The sequence below is a fragment of the Dendrobates tinctorius genome, unplaced genomic scaffold (assembly GCF_039654945.1).
Source record: "Dendrobates tinctorius isolate UK_male_01 unplaced genomic scaffold, ASM3965494v1 ptg000572l, whole genome shotgun sequence".
In the NCBI taxonomy this organism is placed as follows: domain Eukaryota; kingdom Metazoa; phylum Chordata; class Amphibia; order Anura; family Dendrobatidae; genus Dendrobates; species Dendrobates tinctorius.
Genome location: NW_027362230.1, coordinates 180,576 through 201,935, shown reverse-complemented (window position 1 = coordinate 201,935; position 21,360 = coordinate 180,576). Strand labels below are relative to the sequence as shown.

At 45.7% G+C, this 21,360-nt stretch overlaps 1 protein-coding gene across 1 annotated transcript in view; it reads right to left on the bottom strand.

Annotated features, from left to right (window-relative positions):
* Positions 1 to 593: 593 nt before the first annotated feature.
* Positions 594 to 21,360, bottom strand: part of TM4SF20 (transmembrane 4 L six family member 20) — a 43,119-nt gene continuing 22,352 nt past the window's right edge. The window contains exons 2-4 of the mRNA XM_073565168.1: positions 9,019 to 9,084; positions 7,516 to 7,667; positions 594 to 1,061 (exon numbers count right to left, since the gene is read on the bottom strand). Coding sequence (XP_073421269.1) covers positions 740 to 1,061; positions 7,516 to 7,667; positions 9,019 to 9,084 — 540 coding nt within the window. The 3' untranslated portion in view covers positions 594 to 739. The remainder of the gene's footprint in view (positions 1,062 to 7,515; positions 7,668 to 9,018; positions 9,085 to 21,360) is intronic.

The window sequence follows — 21,360 nt, the reverse complement described above, 5'->3', positions numbered from 1 at the left end:
TATCCCTAGTTCTTGCTTAATTGTCTTGACAAAGGGAATTGGGTGTATAATATATTAAGATGGTAGGAGGAGGAACGCTTCTTTAGGCTGTGTGCCCACGTTGCGTTTTTGAAGCGTTTGTGCCGGATCAGACGCTTCAGAAACGCTTAAAATAAGCGCTCGACTTTTCTTCCTAAAACGTCTCAAAACCAGTTTTAGATTAAGAAAAATAAATTAAAAAATTGGGGACTTTGTGCAAAATTCATTAATTTTTTATGAATTTTGCACAAAATACACCAGTAAAAAAAAAACACAAGTCAAAGAAGAAAGATTACTTTAAAAAGATATCAACAAGGAATTAGACCTCATGTGTTTGCCTCTGATATGCCTCTGGTATCCCGTTGTACTTAATGAGTGCAGTGTAGCCACTTGTTCTTGTGTCAAACATCAGCCATAATATAGGCAATAACGTTATTGAACTTTATAAAAAAAAAAAAAAAAAGGTTATGGATCGTCCATCAGTACAAAGACTAACCGCAGAGTAATGAATAACAATTGCCCCATGGTCAAGACATGAAATGATGAGACACACCGATGCTTGGGTCACTCATGGCTGCTGGTTTAAAACTTTAATTTTTGCCAATTTTCATGTTTTATGCATTTGTTTTTTAACATTTAGACATTTTTCCCTTTTACATATGTAATTACATGAATGACAAAAAAACAGGATTTTTGAGAATTAAAAGGCATTTTTTCAGCTCTAATTGTTGTAGCCATGGTTGACGCTGCCCTTGTCACTGCTTTTGTTCTTTTTGGGTTTGGAGGTTCCACAAATGAAACCGAATAGACCTGCCACCAACTGACTAACGGCCACTAACATCTCTAGCAGCCCCACAATGGCCAGACCCACAAACACTGTGATGTGGATAATCTTCTGATTGTCCTCATCAATATCAAAATTCAGGTCAAAATCGGGCAACCAGTCCCGTGCGAAGTCCCTCACATTGTCATCCACAGGCGGAGTGTAAATGCAGGAACCGTTCAGAAACCAGGCCAGGTCAAACTTCAATGTATGGAGGGAACTAGTAAAATAAAAAGGAAGGCAATAAGATAGGTGTACAAATAAAAACATGAGGTATACAAAACCAGTGAATATAATATATACTCATCAATTAATATTGATCCCTTTTTGTAGCCCTTAAAGGGAATCTGTCACCAGGTTTTTGCTATCCCATCTGAGAGCAGCCTGATGTAGGAGCAGACACTCTGTTTCCAGTTATGTGTACCTTACTAGCTGCTTGCTGCAGTTTTGATAGAATCGATCAGTGATGGTTTGGGGAGCCATGTCATCTGCTGGTGTAGGGCCACTGTGTTTTATCAAGACCAAAGTCAGCGCAGCCGTCTACCAAGAAATTTTAGAGCACTTCATGCTTCCCTCTGCCGACAGGTTTTTTGGAGATGGAAAGTCTCGTCTTTTTGCCCCTTTAGGAGACTACAATCTGTGACCCTTTCATCACTTACATAATAATTTGAAATACATATTCCAAAGCAATACTGTTTGGCAGATATCCCAGATAGACATGGTGGGCTTTGGATGCAGCCTACAGGAGGGATCCCTTGTAGCAGAACTTATTTATCATTATTATTTATTTTGAAAGCACCATTATTTCCAGGGTGCAGTACATGTGAAGAGGGCTTACATAATAAATACATATATAGTGCTCAGCATAAATGAGTACACCCCCTTTGTACAGTTAAATGTTAATCAAAATCTCAATGAACACAAGAACATTTCCAAACTTTGGACAAGACTGAATTTCATAGAACATTTTTTGAAACCCATAACACGAAGGCAAGGTTAATAATATAACTTTCATTACAAAATCTTCTGTTTTAACCTCTTAGTAACCACCAATACGTCTTATTACTGACCTGCAATATAAAAGACTAGCATCCCCATACAGTTGTCATCTGTACACTCTGGCTGACAACTTGCTGCATCTCGCCCTTCAAATGGAACCTAAAAATCCACCTCTTCAAGAAAGTTTACATCCTGCAATGACCCCACTACCGGAGCTACCGCCTCACCAACACCGGAGTTCCTGTCATGCCACTTTGCATTAATTCCTGAAAAGCACCTGAAGGGTTAATAAACTACCTGAAAGCAATTTTGAATACGTTGAGGGGTGCCCTTTTTAAAATGTTGTCACTTTTGGAGGTTTCCAATATATAGGAACCCCAAATTCATTCTAAAATTGAATGGGTCCCTTAAAAAAATAGCTTTTGCAAATCTCCTTGAAAAAAAATTAAAAATTGCTGCTACATTTTTAAACCTACTAAAATGCTAACAAAATAACATTTTACAAATGGTGCTGATGTAAAGCCGACATGAGGGAAATGTTATTTATTAATGTTTTTGTGTGGTATGAATATCTGGATTAAAGGGATACCGTATATACTTGTGTATAAGCTGAGATTTTCAGCCCATTTTTTGGGGCTGAAAGTCCCCCTCTTTGGCTTATACATGAGTCATATACCTGGGGGTCGGCAGGGGAGCGGGGGTGTCACAGATCATACTTACCCCCCGGCGCGGTCTCTGCAGCCCCCGGCTTCCGCTTCTCCCACGGTCTCACTTCCTGCCTTCAGCGGTCACGTGGTACCGCTCATTAAACTCATGAATATGCGCATACTCATGAGTGTAATGAGCGGTACCACGTGACTGCTGAAGGCAGGAAGGGAGACCGTGGGAGAAGCGGGGCTGCAGAGACCGCGCCAGGAGGTGGTAAGTGTATTCAATATTCACCTGTACGGGGTCCATCGCTGCTCATCGCTGTCTGCTGCGTCCTGTGTCAGTGACGTTTAGGCAACAGGGGGCGCGGTGACGTGGTAAGTGTGCGCTGTGCCCTCTGCTGGCTGAACAGTCACTGACACAGGAAGCAGGTAGACAGCGGTGAGCAGTGATGGACCCCAGACAGGTGACTATCTCAGGTGACGGGTCCTGAGCAGGAGAGGTAAGTATGGCATTTTTAATTTTTTTTTGTAGTAGCTTTTGGGGGCATATTCTATGGAGCAGCATATGGGGGCATCATATGGGGGCATATTCTATGGGGCAACATATGGGGGCATATTCTATGGAGCAGCATATGGGGGAAGCATATGGGGGCATAATCTATGGAGCAGCATATGGGGGCATATTCTATGGTGCAACATATGGGGGCATATTCTATTGAGCAGCATATGGGGGCATAATCTATGGCGCAGCATATGGGGGCATATTCTATGGAGCAGCATATGGGGGCATATTCTATGGGGCAGCATATGGGGACATATTCTATGGAGCAGCATATGGGGGGCATAGTCTATGGGGCAGCATATGGGGGCATATTCTATGGAGCATCATATGGGGCATAATCTATGGAGCATTTTATAGGGGCATAATCTAATTTTATGGGGGCATAATCTATGGAGCATTTTATTGGGCCATAACCTTTATGGAGCATTATATGGGGCATATTCTATGGAGCATCTTATGGGGGCATTATTAACCTTTGTGCAGCATTATATGGGGTTTATTTTGTATGGAGCATCTCATGGGGCCATCATGAACTGTATGGAGCATTATATGGGGCTCCCGATTCAATATGGATATTCAAAAACATTTAACCTTCTATGTCTCAATTAATTTTACTTTTATTGGTATCTATTTTTATTTTGGAAATTTACCAGTAGCTGCTGCATTTTCCACCCTAGGCTTATACGCGAGTCAATAAGTATTCCCAGTTTTTTGTGTCAAAATTAGGGGGGTCGGCTTATACACGAGTATATACGATAACCACTCAAAATTTGAAAATTGCTAATTTTGAAAAATGTTGGTCAAGTTTCTGCTATTTTTATAACAAAACGTAAAACATATCAAATTTGCCATTATCATAAAGTACAATGTGTCATGAAAAAACAGTCTCAAAATCAATGGGATATGTTGAAGCGTTCCAGAGTTAATACTATGTAAAGTGACACTGGTCAGATTTAAAAAATTTGGCCCGGTCATTAAGGGTTTAAGCCAATTAGTTGCTGCAAAAATTAATACACCCCACATCCAAAACTACTATATCCAGTATACTACCTACAAATGAACTGAAGCATATGCCAAGTAAAAATTCAAGGGTTTTTTATTTAACAGATATTAACACACAATTTTTTAAAAAAGGATTCAGTGGATAAATACACACATACATGGACCTGAAAACACAGGAATTAATATACCCACGCCATAAGCATATTCAAAAAATGGATAAATATCCAGAGCATATAAAGAAAAAAATATTTAAAAAAATGTATTTTTAAATAGGGTTCCTCAGAAAAGGCTACCTTATGTATAGAGCAAAGCTTTCTTGAATGTTAATTAATGTCATATAATTCAATATATTTCTCTTTGCAAACAGTGCTTTTGGACTTATATGTCAGCCACATTTGATATTTTGAATGACCTCCATGGTATTTAAGGACTGCACCAAGTCTTCTAAGCATTGAATAAAGAAGTTGGTGACATATTGTAACATCTCTCTTTTTCCATTCTTCAATAACGACCTCTTAGAGCCTGGATGCTCAATGGAGAGTGATGAGAATTTGTCTCCTCAAACTTCCCCATCTGTGTTTTGGTTGGATGCAGATCAGGTGACACTTGGCCACTGAGTCACTTTCACCCTGTTCTTCAGAAATATAACAGAGGCTTTAGATGTGTGTTTTGGATCATTCTCTTGTTTGTATATTGTGCAGTCATTGCAGCTTGCACCTGTTCACACTAGCTAGGAGGTGTTGATCAGTTTTTTGGTTAGTTTACTATTGGAGGTTGTAATTGCCTCCTTTCTGATTCTGCACTCCTCCCATCAGCCTAATGGTATTTTTAATTAATGCTGGATTCTACCTGCTTATAGCCCAGGAGACACATGGTTGATGAGTAGTAGGTTAGGTTCCCATCAGAGCAGGGCCGGTTTTAGGCAAAGTGGGGCCCTAGGCAAAAGTTTAAAATGAGGCCCCAAATGCTAGCACATTGTACATCACACAGAAGCATTTCGGTTGTATTTACATGCGCTGAGTTCAGGCCGCTAAATGTGTGTGATCAACAATACTGAAGTCGTTCGACACTTGTTTCCCAGCCTCTTTCCACCAACTGAGAAAGAATGATGGGGACAGAACAATCACTATTAGATCAATCTGTCCCCATACAGTATCATGTTATCAGCAGCATATCTGCGGTTTACATCGGGCGATGTGCTGCTGAGAACAATGATTTTTGTTCCAGCATAAACAATCCAATCACTCGATGAATATGCAGCATTTTGCCTGTTTAGTATTATACACCCCATAGTCCTCCATATAGTATAATACACTCCCCATAGTCATCCATATAGTATAATACATTGCCCATGGTCCTCCATACAGTATAATACACTACCCATGGTCCTCCATATAGTATAATACACTCCCCATAGTCCTTCATATAGTATAATACACTACCTATAGTCCTCCATATATTAAAATACACTCCTCAGTCCTCCATATAGTATTATAAACTTCCATAATCCTCCATATACTATAATACACTACTCAGTCCTCCATATAGTATAATACACTCCTCATAGTCCTCATATATTAAAATACACTCCTCAGTCCTCCATATAGTATAATACACTCCTCCGTCCTCCATATAGTATAATACACTCCTCAGCCCTCCATATAGTATAATACACTCCTCAGCCCTCCATATAGTATAATACACTCCTCTGTACTCCATATAGTATAATACACTCCTCATACCTCCATATAGCATAATATACTCACAGCCCTCCATATATTAAAATACACTCAGTCCTCCATATAGCATAATACACTACTCAGTTGTCCATATAGTATAATACACTCCTCGTAGTGCTCCATTTAATATAATGCACTGCCACAGTCATCCATGTAGTACAATTCACTTCCCATAGTATTATGCACCCCATAGTTCTTCATATAGTATAATGTATTCCCCATAGTCCTTGATACAGTATAATGCAGCCACCCCACAGAGTATAGCGCAGCCACCACAAAGAGTATAATACAGCCCCGGCATAAAATATAATGTACCCCCATAGAATATAATACACCCCACCCATAGAATATTATGTACCCCCATAGTATATAACAGCCTCCCCCATAGAATATAATGTAGCCCCCATATATTATAATGTACCCCCCATAGTATATGACAGCCTCCCCGATAGAATATAATGTACCCCAATAGTATATAAGACAGCCTCCCCCATAGAATATAATGTACCCCCATAGTATATAACACAGCCTCCCCCATAGAATATTATGTACCCCCCATAGTATATAACACAGCCTCCTCCATAGAATATAATGTACCCCCCATAGTATATAACACAGCCTCCTCTATAAAATATAATGTTCCCCCAGTATATAACACAGCCTACCCATAGAATATAATATGCCCCCCATAATATATAACACAGCCTCCTCCATAGAATATAACGCACCCCCCATAGCATATGACACAGCCTCCTCCATAGAATATAATGTAGCCCCCCCCCAATAGTGCCACAGTCCAGTACTCATGGATATATTTAAAAAAAGAAAAAGCAAACACAATCCTCACCTCTCCTCATGCCCTGCGCTGCTCCCAGCTCTGGTCTCAGTGGCTGCACTGTCTGGGCCTGGCACACAGTGGGTGCGCGATGATATGACGTCATCGTGCACCCGCAGTGTCAGAGGCAGAGGGGAATAATGGGAGCGGGAGTGTCATCTGACGCTCTCTCCTCCAATATTGCTTTGAACTGTACCGGCATCTATGATGAGGGAGTCGGTGCTGGCGGCAGGCGGGCTCCTTGCCTCACGGACCCCATAGCGGTTGCGTGATGTGCCTCTAGCTGGGGGCCCCAGGGGGAGCGGGGGACCTAGGCAGCTGCCTGGTCTGCCTGCCGCTAACGCCGGCCCTGCATCAGAGAAAGGTCACCTTGCCATGGTTGATGGGCATACATGAATTGGTCAATTTATGCGCTAAGAACCTTCATTTTTGTAAGTACATTCTATATTGCAGTAATGAAGTTTAAATCTCATATTTAGTATTTGCATACATATTGGCGCTTACAGAGTGCTGCTGTGTTCTCTTGTTTGTGTTTTGAATCATTGTCATGTTGGAAAAGTACGTGTCTATCAAGGGCATGAAGTGATGGTAACATCTTTTCTTTCAATAAAGAGTAGTACATCTGTGAATTCATGTTATAATCAATTAAATATAACTCCCGATACCAGCAGCTCATGTAGCCCCACATAAGGATACTGCCACCACCATGTCTCACTGTAGGCATTATGCATTTTTCTTTGTACTCCTCAGCTTTGCAACAACATACTGTTTTGAAGCCATCAGTTCCAAAAACATTTATCTCTACGTTATGCTGCTCTAAGATTACATAGGAAAAACTGGTGTCAGATTCCCATTAAAGCCTTATTTGAAATCAGTTTTGAGATTACCTGAGATTTCCTAATGTGTAGTCACAAAAATCCAAAGTATTTCTTCCTTTCTCACAGATCAGAGGCCCTTTACTGATAGCATGGATGGATATCAAGACGCAGTAAGCAGATCCTAAAATGCTAAAAATACACAACAGCGAGGAGCACAGCATCTGCGGAGTGAAGAGATCATATTTAGTTCTCCATCACAGATATCACCAAAGTCATTGACACTTGAGACTAGTAAATTTTTAGTGAAAAATTAAAAGACAATCTCTTTTTTATGTTTTTCTTTTTGTGCTGCTTTAGATTAGGAGACTAAGACACGCGGGCCACATGCCACCCCTTAGGCTGTTGAATGCGACGTGAGCTCCCGTAATGATGTGGCCCAGTCCAGGGGTCCGCCGACGCCAGCGCTTCTCTTCAATCGAATGTGTGGCCAATCAGAGGCCAGCAACTGACGTCGGCATGCCGGCAACGTATGACGTCACTGCCATGCGCTATCCCGACTGTGGAAGAAGAAGAGGATGCTGTTTGCCGAGGGAGCGGAAGACAGGTGAGGAGGATTTTTTTTTTAACGTGTAATGTGAAGAGCGGCACAAAGGGTATCATGTCTACTATATGGGGACCAGACTGAGGGACATGGCTGCTATATTGGGAACAGGGTGGGGGACATGGCTGCTATATGGGGACCAGAGTGAGGGACACTGCTGCTATATGGGGACCAGAAAAAAAAAAAAAAAAAACAGAAAACTGAGCCGGAGTATGACTTGAAAACATGCATGATGTAAAGGAATGTTCACACTGGCCATAGATGCAAGCAAAACCAAAGTAAAGACAATGTGTGCATATACCCTAATGAAAATAAATAAGTAAAAAAGCAAGTGCATTAAATAATTAACATAGGGTACTTAGTAAACACTGTTTGTGATTAAAAAAGCATAAAGCTGTCCCACCACAACAAGGTATACCAAATTGGGACAGGAACTACACTCTCTAATGTTAAAACCTACCTAGTGTGAACAGTGGCAGAGAGTCACCAGGTCCCAACAGGACACCCAGCTTTGGAAGGACTATATATATGGGGACCAGGCTGGGGGACACGGCTTTTATATGGGGACCAGACTGGGGGACACAGCTGCTTTATGGGGTCCAGGCTGGGAGACATGGCTGCTATATGGGGACCAGCCTGGGGGACGCGGCTGTTATATGGGGACCAGGCTGGGGTACATGGCTTTTATATTGGGACCAGGTGGGGAAACATGGCTGCAATATGGGGACCAGGCTGGGGGACACGGCTGCTATATGGGGACCAGGCTGGGGAACACAACTGCTATATGGGGACCAGGCTGGGGAACATGGCTGCTATATGGGGACTAGAATGGGACACATGGCTACTATATCATTACCATCCTGATATCACTTGTTACAAACCAAAACCCTATTCTGTTCTCAGTCACCCCAAATTAAATTATTAAATAATTTAACTTAGATATTAATATATATATATATATATATACTTACGCCTGCCCTGTTATTACAGCTGCCTTTCTTCCTTGCTGCCAAAGTCATTGATACAGCTGGCAAAACCTAGAGGAGATATTGGCAATAAGAGACAATAAGCCATATTCGTCAGTAGAAACAAAAATATCAAGTTTGTGGAGTCAATCAGAACACAAGTGAGTTAAAGCAACCATCCACCCCAGGGCTGAAGAGTGACCGTTCTTTTCTCATGTATAGTCCACCCTACAATTTCCTCCTGTTGCCTTTTCTCCTCTGGCATTCATTGCAGATTTGAAGTAGTGTCAGTTCTTTCAGCGTTTTTGCTGTATATTTCATCAGTGGGGAAAATAGACATTAAAATGCGGCAAAACCTCACGTATATTAGGTAGCATTTTTACTGCAGCACTCCAGTATTTGCAGCAGATTGCCACTCCTCATGCTACTGCACAGCCCATCTTGGAAGCAGGAGGAAAAGAACACTGATTTGAGACAAAACAATAAAACACTTAGCCCGATAATGTAGATTGTACCAAAAAGAAATTGGTACCTTGTACAACTAATTTTGATATACATTGATGAAATTGTGCGGAACGGGCACAGTGACACTGAAGACAAACCTAGTAATATTTGTTGTCCACTCATTTAGAAACCTGACCTCTGTATTCTGTATTGTAAGTCAAAAGAAAACATATACACCATTGCAAGTAATATGCTAGACTCGTACAAATAAGTCACAAAGTGAAAAATAATTAAAAAATGAATGGTACGTACACTGCGTTATCGTGTAAATGGGTTGGTTTAATAATGGTCATTGCTGTATGTTAGAGTGTTAGCAACTCCTGGAGTGGACCCTCTGGGTCGCGGCACCAACCCTCCCAGGGCGAGCTAGCCTAGTGAGGACCACCCCCTATACAGGGAGTGTCAGGAGCAAGCCCCAGGGGATACGATACCACGACTGCTGGCACCAGGCGGCCGGCTCACAGGAGAGTACACGGGAGTGCGCTGAGTACAGGGTAGTGCTAGACGGGTACACGTGGGCACATAAGGCGTGTAGCAAGTAACAGAACACAAGAATAGAGTGAATGCCAGGAGGCACGGCGGAGCATGAAGAAACAAGGGTTCAGAGCAAGTGCTAGGAGCACCACAGAATAGCAGACAGAGCAGAGGACCTGAGAACAGCGCACAGCCAGGCTGGGACACAGCTGACCCAGCCAGGAAGCACAACAATAATCAGGCACCTCCCCTAGGGGGAGGTCGTCTGATATAGCACATGACTACTACTGGTTCCGGGTCAGGACCTAGCCAGAAAGCACATGACCACTAGTGGTTCCGGGTCAGGTCCTCCAATACCATAGAGAGGACCGAGCCCTATACAGCACTGACAGGAGCGCGCAAGCGCAAACGTGGCATGGAGGAGGAGACCCGGGGACGAGAGTTGCGCGTGCGCACCCGACGGGGACCCCTGAGGGACCGCCGTACCGGAGGGAGTGACGTCGGGGCCGAAGCCCCGCCTCCTTGTGAGCGCGGCATAACAGTACCCCCTCCTTTAAGCCCCCTCTCTCTAGAACTGGAAAATAGCACCTTGACACTAGGAGCGGGATCCAGACACTTCCTAACTGCATGAGGACCAATGAGATCCAGAGTCTCAATACGAGAAAATTCGGTCTCCTGCCATACCCTGGAGAACTCCACGGACAGAGAGTCGGAGGCAGGTATCCCCGAGACAGGTCGAACCGGCAGAGGCACACAGACATGCTTGGAGGCCGAAATGGTGGTGCAGTCATTGGAAGTCAATTCATCCTTAGGAGGCGAGCAGTCGGAGGATGGTTGCTTGGGAAGTTTCTTTTTGGCACACGATGGGCAAGCAGCCACGAAGTCTTTGACGTCCTGAGCAATAGACGGCCACCAGTAATCGTGGGATAAACGGGAGAGTGTCCTCTTGGCACCAACATGACTGGCAGCCGGAGAAGAATGTCCCCAGGATAACACACCTTTACGGTTACCTTTAGACACAAAGGTCTCCCCTGGACGCTGGGGCGTCAACTTGACGGAAGCCACGGTAATTACCTTGGGACGGTCACTTGACGGAGGTGGAGACTGACTCTCAGCCCCCCTGTTGATAATGTCACAAGTCACAGACCGGTTGCTTGAATGATGTGGAGACTGACTCTCAGCCTCCTTCTCGACAATGTCACAAGTCACAGACGGAATGCTTGACGGATGTGGAGACTGACTCTCAGCCTCCTTCTCGACAATGTCACAAGTCACAGACGGAATGCTTGACGGATGTGGAGACTGACTCTCAGCCTCCTTCTCGACAATGTCACAAGTCACAGACGGGATGGTGGACGGCGGACCTATAACCGTCGAAGACGAGCAAGCAGGGTTCTTCGGATGAATGAACAGCAGGCAACTCTTTTGACAGGACGGTCCCCAACGGAGTATATCACCAGATTGCCAGTCCAGGGTCGGCCCATGAATACGTAACCAAGGAAGTCCAAGAAGAAGGGTATGAGGCGAAGTCGGCAATACGTAGAAGGAGATCCGCTCCCGATGACATGTGCCAATCTGCAACTCAACTTCCTCAGTGACCTGGTTAACGGTGTCCTGCAAGGGCTTATCGTCGACCGGAACTACTGACCTAGGAGACTCCAGGGATCTGACAGGGATGCGAAACTTCTTAACTGCCTCGAGACTAATAAAGTTACCCACTGCGCCAGAGTCCACAATAGCTTTCACAGTAAAAGTCTCGAAACCAAAATTCAGGGAGACAGGCACGGTCAGGGGTAGAGAGGAATCACATACACTTGGGGAGACCTCACTTAACAGTCCCAGGCGGAGAGACTTCCCCGGTCTCTTGGGACATGAGCGTAGAAAGTGGGAGGCATCCCCACAATAGAAACAGAGCCCTTGTGCCTGCCTTTTCACACAACGCCGTTGAGCTATCTGGAGGCGATCCACCTGCATAGGCTCAGGTACCGGATCTGCCGCAGATAACTCGGGTGACGGATGAGAAAAACTGCGAGTGGACGAAGAGAGGCGAGAGGACCCTCTCTCTCTGGCTGACTCGCGGGTGCGCTCCTGGAAGCGCAAATCAATGCGTGTCGCGAGAGAGATAAGATCCTCCAAATTGGTAGGGGTATCTCGGCCCGCCAGTTCGTCTTTGATCCGACCGGACAGACCACACCAAAAGGCTCCTACGAGGGCATCATTATTCCAACCTAGCTCAGAGGACAAAGTGCGAAAACATATCGCGTATTGTCCAACCGATAGAGAACCTTGACGAAGATTAAAGAGGGACTCTGTGGTGGAAGCAAGGCGACCCGGCTCATCGAACACCTTACGGAAAGTGTCCAAAAAGATGGAAAGCTGAGCGACGAGCGGGTCATTACGCTCCCAAAGGGGATTCACCCACGCAAGCGCCTTACCCTCTAAGTGAGAAACAATAAATGCTATTTTAGCACGATCGGTGGGGTAATGCTGCGGCAAAAACTCAAAATGCAAACGACACTGGTTCAAGAATCCGCGACACAACACAGGGTCACCACTATACCGGGGTGGCTTGCATAGGCGCGGAAGTGAGTGTGGAAGCATGGCCTGGGCAGATTGTATGGAAAGGAGCCGATTATCTACCGACGCTATATAGTTGAGAATCTGAGCCTGGGAGTCGCGTTGCTGCGCAAGTTCCTGCTGGAGACTAGCCAACTGGGCAGCATTCCCAGGCTCAGAGGACTGAGAGGCAGATAAACCGGACTCCATGGACTTGAGAAATGCCATAATCCTAATCTGGTTTTCCCGGAGGAACGTCAGCTCCTTTTGGACGGAAGCCGCAGTACCAGCGGAGTCCATGGCCTGATTATACTGTTAGAGTGTTAGCGACTCCTGGAGTGGACCCTCTGGGTCGCGGCACCAACCCTCCCAGGGCGAGCTAGCCTAGTGAGGACCACCCCCTATACAGGGAGTGTCAGGAGCAAGCCCCAGGGGATATGATACCACGACTGCTGGCACCAGGCGGCCGGCTCACAGGAGAGTACACGGGAGTGCGCTGAGTACAGGGTAGTGCTAGACGGGTACACGTGGGCACATAAGGCGTGTAGCAAGTAACAGAACACAGGAATAGAGTGAATGCCAGGAGGCACGGCGGAGCATGAAGAAACAAGGGTTCAGAGCAAGTGCTAGGAGCACCACAGAATAGCAGACAGAGCAGAGGACCTGAGAACAGCGCACAGCCAGGCTGGGACACAGCTGACCCAGCCAGGAAGCACAACAATAATCAGGCACCTCCCCTAGGGGGAGGTCGTCTGATATAGCACATGACTACTACTGGTTCCGGGTCAGGACCTAGCCAGAAAGCACATGACCACTAGTGGTTCCGGGTCAGGTCCTCCAATACCATAGAGAGGACCGAGCCCTATACAGCACTGACAGGAGCGCGCAAGCGCAAACGTGGCATGGAGGAGGAGACCCGGGGACGAGAGTTGCCCGTGCGCACCCGACGGGGACCCCTGAGGGACCGCCGTACCGGAGGGAGTAACGTCGGGGCCGAAGCCCCGCCTCCTTGTGAGCGCGGCATAACACTGTATTTATGCCTTTTGGCTTACTGGTATTGCTACATGTTCTATGTACTACCTAATGTATGATATGGTACTGCTACCCCTTCTGGGTTTTACCATTGCTGTGTTTTCATGTTCTTCATTGTACATAGTGTGATAATGTTTACTATGTTTTCGTGTATAATTTAGGGAAAGTGTATTGCTCTTGGTTGGACACTAGGGGGGCACTCTAGTATATAGAATAGTTAGTGGGTAGTATAGCGTTAAGTGTAGGAGGGGTTGCCGAGAGAAAAAGGTTAGAGCAGAAGGGAAGTTAGTCAGACGGGGCCAGGGTGCCAGAAGTGTCCACATGGGCTATAGGCCCAGGACGGATCAACAGCCATGCAACGTTAAGTAGCTGCAGCCCACATTATCCACGGCCACTGGGCATCATTGCAGTGGGTCAGTACAGGAGGAAGAAGATGTGGCGACTCATAGCCTGGGCGGACACCTTTAGGGCAGGAGACGGTTGGAGTAAGGAACAGAAAGAAGTTAAAGCTTCACATGGAACGGTACAGATGGGTTAAATGCTTTTCCAGAGACAACTAAAGTGGGTGGCAGATGATTTCAGGTCTGGGGCGAAACAGGCAGAAGGAATTGTCATCATGGCGAGGTTAGGCCGGGAAGAAAATGGGGAGCAGTCTAAGTCGGTCTGGTCCGGACGTGTGCTGCACAGAAGTGTCAGCAAAGCAGGGAAAGCTGAGGAAACAAGTAAAGTTGAATGTGAATTTCATGATGTGCCAACTGTGGATATAATGTGTGAAGTTCTAAGTAAAGAAAATGTTCAAGTTATACTGGACTATGTCTCCATTACAGGGGTCACCTACAAGAAGGGCTGTCGCCGCCTGGGAAGCGCCCAGGGGGAACTGAACCTGAAGATGCAGGTATGCTGAGCAAAGGATTACAGTTTTTTGTGAGGGAAGGTCAGGACACAGATGCTTCAGTGTCTCTGGCCATGACTATGGTCCTGGCCTCCCCTTACAATCGCACACCTTTTATCAAGCAGAAACAGTACAAGAAACATGATATCAAAACTTTTGCAGGTCAGAGGTACAAATAAATGGTGATTTCCATCATAGTGTTCTTAGGGAACTTTGTTCACTAATAAAAAAAAGCCCTCTGTTTTTAGGAGTTTAAAATTCCTGCGTGTATGGAATGTGCTTCATGAACTGGAAATAAGCTAATGTTACTCCAATATTTAAAACAGCTATACACAGCCATCTCTTCCAAATGTGCCAAGTGGGTCCTTTAATTTAGAAAGTTTAATTGTTACAGGAAGGAGCAATCACATAAACCCTATCTACACTTATTGTAAAAGATGCTTTGAAACGGTGAGGCCTCCAGTATTCCAGTGCATCCAACAACGATGGTGGCTCAGTGGTTAGCACTGTTGCTTTGCAGTGGGTCCTGCCTGGGTTCAAATCCACCAAGGACAACGTCTGAAATAAGATTGTATGTTCTCTCTACTTTTGGGTGGGTTTCCTCCAGGTTCTCTGGTTTCCTCCCACACTCCAAAGACATGCTGATAAAAAATATTATATAATATTATTTGCAAGCCCCAGTGGGGACAGTGCTGCATCTTAATGGGGAGGGTATAATTGTGCTTGTGGAAAAAAATGTTAAGGGTATATGCACACGCTGCGGATCCGCAGTGGATTTGGCCCTGCAGATCCGCAAGCAATGTACAGTACCATGTTAGCCAATGGGATTTCAAAACCGCAGTGCAGATGGTACGGATTTGCTGCGGTTTTAAATCCGCAGCATGTCAATTCTTTCTGCGGATTCCGCAGCGGTTTGACACCTGTTCCATTGTCCAGGTGTCAAACCGCAGGGGAAATCCGCAGGAAAACCGCAGGTCACTTTACCTGCAGATTTACCTGCAAATCCGCGCGGGAAAATCCGCAGCGTGTGCACTCACCCTAAGATGGATGGAGAAGATTTTAAACTAGGATCTGGGGGGGGAGGGTGGTTGTGCTAATAAGGGGATAGATACAGTACAGTAGACAGTAGGGGTTACTGAGTATTTAGGGGGGCTGGGATATGCAAGGAAAGCAGGCTGCTGAATAGGAGTAACAAATGTGCAAATAATTTTAAATGTTTGCTGGCAAATGCAAGAAGTGCAGCAGACAAAATGGAGGAACTGGAGACTCTTATGATGGTCACAGAATACGATGTGGTGGGCATTACGAAAACCTGGCTTGATGAAAGCCGTGACTAGGTAACAAACGTAGAGAGTTATACTACACTTAGAAAGGAAAGATAAAAAAGGTGGAGGGGTGTGCACCTTCGTAAAATCCACATTAAAACCTGTGCTTAATGAAGCACCATGGAATAAATGGTGCTATAATACTAAATAATAATAACATTGGGGGAGTTACAGCAACGTAGAGTCACTATGGGCAAATGTACATGGGGATGGCAATAATGGAAAGCTGCTAACTGGTGTTTGCTACAAGCCTCCTAATATAGCTGAACAGGTAGACGATGAAATGCTGCAACAAATTAAAAAGGCAGCAAGCAGTAACAGGGTTCTTATAATGGGGTTTTTAATTATACAGACATACAATGGGACATAGAAACTTCTAGTTGTGCTAAAAGCTACATTTTCTTATCTACCGTTTAGGACCATTACCTCTCCCAGCTGGTAGATGAACCAACCAGGGGAGGTAATCTGCTGGATCTGGTCTTGTCAAATAGACCAGATACAATTTCAGATCTACAGGTCAGGGAGCATTTGGGAAGTTTCAATGTAATTTTCAATCAAACATTCAAAAGGGGAAATGCCAACACCTGGAACTTTAAGGGCCCCGTCACACATAGCGACTCACCAGCGATCCCGACAACAATAACAACGTGTCAGGATCGCTGGTGAGTCGCTACATGATTGCTGGTGAGCTGTCAGACAGCTTCACCAGCGATCAGCACCAGCGACGCCGAGCGCGCGGCGTAGCTGTGTACTTTAGTTACCAGCACGCTGATGCAGGGAGCTGGTAACTAAGGTACACATCGGGTTTCTAAGGCGGCGTGCGTCACTTAGAAACCCGATGTGTACCTTGGTTACCAGCTCCCTGCATCAGCGTGCTGGTAACTAAGGTACACATCGGGTTTCTAGGCACAGCGCCCCCTTAGAAACCCAATGTGTACCTTAGTTACCAGCTCCTGCTCGCTGGTCTCCCGCCTGTCACACGCAGCGATGCATGCTGACCAGCGGGAGACCAGCGACCCCAAAAATGTCCAGGGCTTTCCATCGACGATCAGCGATACCGACAGGGGGGGGCCGGTCGCTGATAGGTGTCACACACAGCGATCTCCCTGGTGAGATCGCTGTTGCGTCACAAAACTAGTGACTCAGCAGCGATCTTGCTAGCGAGATTGCTGTGTGTGACGGGGGCTTAAGAAAGTTGATTTCAACAAATTAAAGGAAAAGGTTAACCGAGTAGACTTGGATCATGTCATGGTAACTGGGGATACTAACTATGGGGCATTTTTAAGAAAATACTACTAGAATCCTGCAGAAAACTTATACCCTCTGGTAATAAAATGTCAAGGAATAAAAAGAAACCATTATGGATAAGTAAGACAGTACAAAGTTTAATGTGACAAAAACAAAGAGCATTCAAAATCATGAAAGACGAGAATACAGAAATAGCATTTCAGGAGTATAAAGATCTAAATAAGAAATGTAAAAAAGAAATAAAGCTGACAAGTTATCTACAGAGAAACAAATCACCAACGACATTAAAATAAATCTCAATTTTTTTTATAAATACAGTACATCAATGCAAAGAAGAAAAAAGTAGATGGTATCGGCCCCTTAAAAGATGACAATAACAAGATAATTACAGAGGATAAAGAAAAGGCTGAGATATTAAACAGGCACTTTTCATCCATGTTCACCAAAGAACTGTCTGTTACAGGGATCAACCAACAAAGCAAAAATCAAAGTTCACAACCTGATATAACTAGTTTAACACAAAAAGAAGCACATTTACAACTGAGAATTTTAAACATTGACAAATCCCCTTGCCCAGATGGCATTCATCCTTAGATACTGAGGGAATTGATCTCAATAATTGACAGACCGCTGTATTTCATATTCTTAGACTCTCTTGTAACAGGGTTGGCACTACATGATTGGAGGATGGCTGATGTGGTACAGATATTTAACAGTAAGAAGGTGGATTCAGGCAACTACCGTCCTGTAAGTGACATCAGTAGTGTGCTAAGCTTTTGAGGGCATTATAAGAGATGACCTGCAGAGCTACATTGCAGAGAATGTTGTAACAACTGACAACCAGCATGGATTCATGAAGAATAAGACATGTTGTCTAACTAACATGTTGGATTTATATGAGGAGGGGAGTGCAAATCTGGATGTTGGTAATGCAGCTGATGTGATTTATCTGGACATTGCAAAGGCATTTGATACTGTACCACATAACAGCCTTATACTGATGCTCTATACGCAGGGACTAGAGGAAGCTATATGCAGATGGGTAAGGAAATAGCTAAATGACAGGAAACAAAGTCTTCGTAAATGGTATGTTCTCTAAATGGGGATATAGTCAGCAGTGGGGAACGCAGGGATCTGTACTATGACCGATGCTTTTTAACCTCTTTATTAATGACCTTGTGGATGGGATTGAGAGTAAAGTGTCAGTCTTTGCTGATGACACCAAACTATGTAGGATACTAAAATAGTAGTGCACCTAGGACGGAGTAATCCTATCGCTGCGTATACATTAAATGGGAAAATACTCGGGTTTACAGAACAGGAGAAGGACTTGGGTGTTCTGGTTACAAGTAAGCTGAGCAGCAGCACTCAATGTCAAGCAGCATCTGCAAAAGCAAACAAGATTTTAGGATGTATAAAAAGAGAGATAAAATCCCGCCATCTCAACGTATTATTACCACTTTGTAAACCACTTGTGAGGCCACATCTAGAATACGGGATCCAGTTTTGGGCTTTAGGCTGGAGTCACACTGACGAATTTCTCATGCGATAATCGCATCGCACTGCACGGACTGGCCGGCACCTCTCCTGACCTGAGCAAGACAGGGTGATGGATTACTATGCAGCTGTCAAGCTCAGGTCAGGAGGGGTGCCGGCCAGGGCAAGTTTTACGATCTGATTCTCGGACGAAAAATACGCCAGTGTGTCTCTGCCCTTACATTTTAAAAAGAATATTCAGAAGTTAGACTCAGTTCAAAGACAGGCAACTAGATTATTACAAGGGAAGAAAGAACTCTCATATGATGAAAGGTTGGAAAAGTTAGTCTTGTTTTGCTTAGAAAAAAGATGCCTCAGATGGGATCTTATTTTTATCTATAAACTATAAATATATGTTTGGTCAGTATAGAGGACTGGCATATGATTTATTCCTTCCAATGACCATACTGAGAACTGGGGGCACTGAATTGAGATTCCGACATTTAAATAGGAAAAGGTCCTTTACAGTTAGAGCAGTGAGAATGTGGAATGCCCGACCACAAGACGTAGCAATGGCAGACGCTAGAATTTCCTTGATACACATAAGATTGTGGGTTATAGTTCATTTAATGACAAAATGAATAATTGGTGGAGAAAGGTTCAATTTGATGGACCTAGGTCTTTTTTCAACCTATGTAAATATGTAACTACGATAATCTCTGTAAATCGCGTTGGCATATGATGGTGCTATACAGCGTCGGGCTGGAGCACCTTGAGCCCACCAGAGAAAATCATTCTTGGGGCCCACTATGTAGCTACATAGAAATAAATACAAGACCACCAATTGTGTGGTAAAACGCGCTAACGTCAGGGTATAATATAAGGTAGTACACGCCTTAATTATGTAGCAGGGCTGGGAGGAGCCAAGCTGATTGCCCTCAGGGTTAGCCATCCTGCAGGGGCCCACCTCTGGGGTACATCACATGCGGTATGTCCGCTCCTGCGGGCAGTGTTAGCCTTAGCCTGCGGCTAACACTGCCCGCTACTAAAGTGAAATGGTATTCACCCCTCGCCACACCCATGGGGGCATGGGGAAGCGTGAATATTCATTTCTCTTTAGCAGCGGGGACAGGCTCCTGTCTCCAGCTGCTGCTCCACTGGCACCGGGAGGGCCCCCTGACTCAGGGGCCCTATAGCAGCTGTGTGTGCCGCTTTTAGTGACACTCCACTGGCTGAGGCCCCTTGAGCAGTGGGGGCCCTAGGCAGCTGCTGGCCAATATGCCAGCAGGTGTCAGTGCCTGGGCCCACCGGCAAATCCTCTGGTTCTCCGGTGGGCCAGTACAACCCTGGTGCTATATAAGAAACACAAAATAAATAACCTCTCTCATTGCCTTTCATTGTGTATCTTTTAGATGGCCTAAAGTAAGTTAGACTATTTTGTGACAGATGATCTTTAAAACATCTGTTGCTATCCTTACAAACTCAATTCTCTTTAGTCTTTTTTTTTAACTTGACTTCTGTTAAGTGCTGCTTTGTTACTGTCAGGGTCCATGGGGTGGTATGGGGTGGCAAACTTGGAAATTGTCCAGGACCTGATTCTTAAGAGACTACAATCCCTGAGATGTTCTTTATTGACACTGTAGGAGGAAGCGCCCCCGACGAGTGTCCGGGCCGGAACCAAGGGGACCGTCATCTAAGTTCCTAGGGGGTCTGTTTCAGGGGAGCAGAGTTAAGGGACGGACCGCTGAGACTGACAGGATGGTTGGGGGCGGAGCCTATATAAAAGGGGCGGAGGACACCAGTCAGAATGAGTCAGCAGAATGGGAGAGAAGGAGCAGGAGACCGTGGGAGCGGTAGGGAGCCAGAACCACGAGCAGAAACCAGAGAGGAGGACAGCATCGGGAGGGAGACTCATGGTGGACTGCAGAGAGATGGTGCCGAGCCGACCGACAGAAGACCGCTGCTTCACTCCAGCCCGCGGCCGTTGCTGCCTCACTCCAGCTCGCGGCTGCGGCCTGCCCGCAGTCACCCGCAGCGGTTGCCGCCCCACTCCAGCTCGTGGCTGTGGCCTGCCCGCAGTCACACGCGACCGTTGCCGCCTCACTCCAGTTCACGGCTGCGGCCTGCCCACAGCCACTGCTGCTCCACTCCCGACCGCGGCTGTGGCTCGTCCATTGCCGCTCGCAGCCGCCACCGCCCCGCTTCAGTCTGTGGCAAAGGCCGGGCCGTCGCCCGCCGCGGGCTACCTAGTGTAGCCACTGGCTGTGCCGGTGGCCTACCAACCGCCACTCAGCCCCACCACTGCCTGCCCCTGTTCAGGGGCTGCGGCCTCGACTCTCCCACTCCTAGGCGGTGTCCCGCTGCCTCTGCCGGGGGACACTCTGCCAAAGAACCCTTCTAGGGCCTGTTGTGCTCCTGCTTCGCCTGGGTGTCGAAATGCCCAAAGACTATGCCAGATCCTCAACAGCTGGGCCCAGTGGCTGCGACACAGAAGCACCATCGTCCAGGACGCCGGGGGACTTCAGGATGGATAAGTGACACTACATAATTAAGGATCCGTAGTCGGCCATACCGCGGCCCTATAGTGACCGGCCTTTGCCAGAGTAGTTGTGTTCTTATAACCAGTGTTTGCTTGTATTGGGTCCCTGCGAGGACAATTTCTGTTATTTTGTTTGGTTGCTTAGGATAGCCCTACCGGCATCAATCCATAAAAGTTATTACCTAAAGTTCAATCCGTCTCACGTCTCATCACTGCATCCCGCGTACCTGCCATTACCACAACACCAGAACAGACCCGCCTGTCTGACTTGTCTCCCACGTGGTTCAATCCCAAGTGACTAT